A 4982-nucleotide genomic window follows, 5' to 3' on the forward strand; every position below is an offset into this window, starting at 1 on the left:
GGGTTGCATACTGTTAAGATGACATATTCAAATTAGTCAGATAAAAGTCATTTTCTATATAGCAATAAATTTAATTTGTTATTCTACTATCTGATATTGCACTGTGCCATGAGATGTACTTTTGTCCAAAACATTGAGCTACCACAATGTAGTTGTCCCACAGTATTAGTCTCCTTTAGTGTTTAACAAAACATAGCTGATCAATAAACCATTTGAAAATAAATAGTATACACAACACATCTGACAGAGCAGTGTGAGTGAATATGATTAGTGTTTTTTGCATGCAGTAACTTTGGAGTAAATGTTCAGGAATCTAAATATTCCTGACATGACTAAGTTTGCTGACGTCATGACTCCATGTAAATAACTATTATTAAACTCTGTAATATGCCAGAGATTTAAAAAAATATTTATTAGCACCATAAAGTTTAGGGAGCTTCCAAGCTCGACGCAGCAAAATGTGATTAAAAAACGACTAACAATGTCTCTTACTTTTGTCTGTTGTAGTGCTAAAGACCAACTCTATGATACACTCATTCCAGGTTCAGTCAAGGCTGATGACAGGTAATACATACACTCTTTCATTATGAGTCCTCCCATTTAGCCTTTATACACGCTGTAATAAAAATCTAATAAATTGTTGCAATTGTTATTGAATTTAATGATGTCGAAAGTAGAGTTGCTGAAAAGCACACAATGCACGTCACAGTATACCTTATATGTTATATATTAGGTATGTTCTTATAAATGGTGTATTGAGATCATTTAAAGTAAGTAAATTGATGCTGTTTAATTTGACACTATAATCATACGTTACTGATCATTATGTAATACCTGATATTGGCTTCGTCACAGCAAATCAATCGTGTCCACTACTAAGACTGTGACAGTGAAAAGCAGCTATGATGAGTAAGTTACTACAGCACAATACACAAACAGTGGCACCGATATAAATACACAAACAGTACAGTAAAATGTTTGGTGTTCTGTTTACTTTTTCAGTGATGTTTTTAAAGCTAAAACCCCCACAAAGACTTCCTTTAAGTAAGATAAACCTTGTATAAACCTCAACTGTTGTACAAAAGAAAACACAATTTAAAAAAAATAAGAACTGCACATACAGTATAATCACTAAATTTACATTTCTGTCACTGCAGAGCTGAGGATCAGCTGTATGACACCCTGCTGCCTACTTCCATCAGATCTGATTCCTCTTCCCCAGTCAGGTGAGACATCTCAGCGAACATTTAGTCATTAAAAAACAAAACAACTATTTCACCATTGTGGTCGATGAAACCTCACATTTTGCCATTTTAGCAGCTCAAGCGTCAAAAAGACAGAGATTGTCACTGTGGAGAGCAGCAGAGGGTAAGCAGTAGAAATGAATGACAAAAATGACCAAAAAATTGTGTAGTTTGTGTGTAGTTTTGTCAAATTGACCTTTTTCGTTTATCTTGTCATTTAGAGGAGAAAGTCCCTCTCCAGTGTCAACATCTTCTACCCGCAGCCTCTCCAGGTAAACTAACAGAGCACTCCTGGATTACCCATTTACTTATTCAAATTATTATTATTCTCCTTTAGAATTTCTGTTTCTTTATACCTCATCAAACTCTAATTTATTTAATCATAACAATATTTTCTACATCCAGCTCTTTCTTATCAAACTAAATCCATTGCCTCTTTATAGCTACAGTTCATACTCCAGTGATATACCCTCCACTCGCACCACCTCCTATACCATAACTACCAGGTAATTACTATCACTGTCTCTCAACCTTTTGTTATAAAAATATAGTGCAGCGTGGTTATACTCTTTCTATTATTCCTGATTTGTTCCCTTTTTTCATACTCAGTGATGACTATAGCAGCAACCGCAACACTTATACTTACTCCAGACCAGACTCCAGGTATGAAGCAAAGCAAACAAAGACATTATAAACAGTATGCACTAAACATATTCTAAACTCCACATGCAATCTTTTTACAGTTATGAGTACACCAGTATCACAAGTCCCTCCGTCTACTCTTCTACATCATACAGGAGCCGCAGGTATTAAATTATTTTTTGAACAAACGAATCCAACACTTATCACTGGCACACAAACACTGTACGAGTTAGTAAAACAACACTCTCTCATTAACTCTCTCAGCAGGTCAGATGACATTCTGTCAGAGCCAAGCTACTCAAAGTCTTCCGTGAAGAGTGCATATGCACCTCCTGAAAGGTAGGAATCGGGCAGCAATAGCCCTTTTGGACACTGAAAACATTTGTGTGGAAATAAGTGTGCAGACTGACTGTCATCTAGAAGCTCAGTGAAGCTGTACTTGGATACAGTGTTGCTTTGAGCAAAGCATGAATATCGGCATGCTAATGTGCTGATATGCAGATTTTAAGCATCTGTCACATTAACCACCTTAATACAGCATGTCAGCATGTTAATAATTGCTTTTTAGCAAATACACCTAAAGTAAACCTAAAGATCACATGTTTGTTTAAAAACCTAACTAGCTGTAGGGGGCATTGCTCAGCATTCAAGGCAATCAAAAAAAATTCGAGCTGTTTGAGGTAGAACTAGGGGACCATTTATTTCTGCTGTAATTGTTTTTGCACCAGTCCATCCAATTGTTGGTGTTATAGTTTGCTGAAAGTTAAGAAGGTAAACTTGATATTTATCCTGTCTTCCTCCCTGAGTTTAAAATATAAAGTGCATTGAGGCGACTGTTGCTGTGATTTGGTGTTATATTAATAAAACCGAAACAAAATTAATAGAATTAAATCAAGAACACATATAAACAGTCACTTTTCTTTTACTCTAATATAAACGCTTGATAAATTTTTGTCCCACACAGGACAGTGCTAGAGAAAGATCTGTGCACAGTCTGCCGTAAGCCCTTCACTGGTGATGCCAAGATGGTCCTGGATGACATAAATATGAAATGCCATGCTTCCTGCTTTAAAGTGAGTAAAATAATTTTAAGATGGGGCTTTCCTTTCTTTAGCAGTAGTTGAAGAACAACTATGTCAAGACTTTACCAAAGTAAAGTCTTAGTATTGTTTTGAAATTACCAGTGACTCATGAACTCCTAATTATTAAGACCTCACAGAATATTTTTGATGTATACAGCCATTGTTGTCTCAGCATTCTGTTTCCTCATGTGAGCATTTGTGTTTTGGCAGTGTGAGGTGTGTAACATTACTCTGGGTAATCTAAAGGCTGGGGACAGCTTGTGGATTTACAAGCGTATGGTTCACTGTTCGAACTGCTTTGAGGTCACCAAAGGTAAGTAATTATTAGGATTTCTTCATTTTCCTGGATGTAAAGCTCCAGTGACTAAATATTTGTACCGTATGTATTACTCTATTTGTTTTAATTTCAAAAGGTCTTAGTTCAAATTGTATATCCTTCCCCCACAGAAAAATGGCGACGCTGATGCTCCAAATATACTTAATGGATTATTGATTATCAGCTTTGGGTGTCGTGGGATCTCATGGACTAGCATTACAATGAGCTGACAAATCTTTATGTGGGTGTTTTGTGAAATGACAGTTACATTTTAATAACATGAATGCAGTATATAATAAACTATTTAGTAGCTGTGTTGCCTTGATATTGGTGTTTCTGTATCTACCTCTATGCACTATATCAGCTCTTATTGTCTTTGGCTTGCATTTTGTAGGGAAACTTCATTCTAAAACGATACATTGCAATATTGAGGGCCGGGGGCTTTTTCTTTGTGCAATAAAAGCTTTAAAGTGTCTTTATCTAATAAAATTAAAATATTCTACTTCTTTTAAGACTTTTGTGTTCATTTTCTTCCTTAATTATATACCAGTGAAATGTAATCTACCCATTAAAGTCATAATTTACAGTTAATGGAACTTGATATATTTGACAATTTTAGGATAATTATACAATATATTATCATAAAATCATCTCATGTCTTCTGCACTTTTTGGTTAATTTAGTGGGTTCAGGAACTTGATTTGGGTTACGGTCTTCACTTATGTGCAAAAATATTATGCTTTCATATTCTATTAAGACTTTTTATTGAAGATTTTGGGTTTACGTTATTAAAAAAGAAACATTACATCGATTTTATATATCCACTGTATATTGGATACATATTTTAGTCTTCAACATCTTTTCTGCATGAGATATGCTTCTAGCTTTGCCATGCAAATCAATTAGCCCAACTAATTTGTATTCAAGAAACTATATCATATTTTATTTTAGTGACATAGCCCATAATAAGCACTAAATTATGCTACATTTGAACTTCTAAAGAGGCCGAACATTGTAATGACAGCATCAGACAGTTGCTGCAGATTTATAAGTTGCATATAATGACAATCCCCTGTTAGTACTTCAGTGGATGAGAACTGGTGACTCTGGAGGTCATTTGAGTACATTGAACTTGTGGTCATGTCACAAAAAAGCAGTTTGAGATGATTTGTGACATGGCACGTTATCCTGCTAGAAGCAGCCATCAGAGTATGGATACACTGTAGTCATAAAGGGATGTCCACTTTTGGTGATCCATGCAAACTGTAGGCTGAGCTTAACGAGTGACACCTGGTGTGGTCTTCTGCTGCTGGTCTGACACGTTGCGCATTCGTTACAATTTCTGATTCCGCCATCTGAATACAAAAAAAACCTGAGACTCATCAAACCAGGCAACATTTTTCAAATCACTATGGTGCATTTTTGGTGAGTGTGTGCACCCTTTAGGTTCATCACGTTGTATATTCAGAGATGCTCTTCTGCATACTTTGGGTGTAACGATTGTTTGTTTCAGTGACTGCCTTCTTATCAGCTCAAAGCAATCCGGTTATGTTCCTCTGACCCTCTGACATCAACAAGGCTTTTTGACCCACACACGTTTTGCTCACTTCCACCATTTTCTGTAAACACTAGAGATTGTTGTGTGGGAAAATCCCTGTAGATCCGCAGTTTCTCTAATACTGAGACTAGGCTGTCTGA

General features: G+C 35.9%; 1 protein-coding gene across 3 annotated transcripts in view; it reads left to right on the forward strand.

Annotated features, from left to right (window-relative positions):
* scel (sciellin) overlaps positions 1-3796 on the forward strand; it is an 8760-nt gene extending 4964 nt beyond the window's left edge. Inside the window, exons 15-27 of one of the 3 annotated variants that reach the window (XM_042221836.1) lie at positions 508-564; positions 856-909; positions 1003-1044; positions 1158-1226; positions 1318-1368; positions 1466-1516; positions 1688-1750; positions 1854-1907; positions 1988-2050; positions 2154-2225; positions 2851-2959; positions 3179-3281; positions 3416-3796. In XM_042221836.1, the coding sequence (XP_042077770.1) occupies positions 508-564; positions 856-909; positions 1003-1044; positions 1158-1226; positions 1318-1368; positions 1466-1516; positions 1688-1750; positions 1854-1907; positions 1988-2050; positions 2154-2225; positions 2851-2959; positions 3179-3281; positions 3416-3432 (805 nt within the window). In that variant the 3' untranslated portion in view covers positions 3433-3796. Of the gene's footprint in view, positions 1-507; positions 565-855; positions 910-1002; positions 1045-1157; positions 1227-1317; positions 1369-1465; positions 1517-1687; positions 1751-1853; positions 1908-1987; positions 2051-2150; positions 2226-2850; positions 2960-3178; positions 3282-3415 lie in introns of all 3 variants that reach the window. The other 2 variants (XM_005935116.3, XM_005935114.3) reach the window with 2 other exon arrangements.
* Positions 3797-4982: the final 1186 nt, after the last annotated feature.

Source organism: Haplochromis burtoni, unplaced genomic scaffold, assembly GCF_018398535.1.
Source record: "Haplochromis burtoni strain Fernald_Lab_line unplaced genomic scaffold, NCSU_Asbu1 Contig_75, whole genome shotgun sequence".
In the NCBI taxonomy this organism is placed as follows: domain Eukaryota; kingdom Metazoa; phylum Chordata; class Actinopteri; order Cichliformes; family Cichlidae; genus Haplochromis; species Haplochromis burtoni.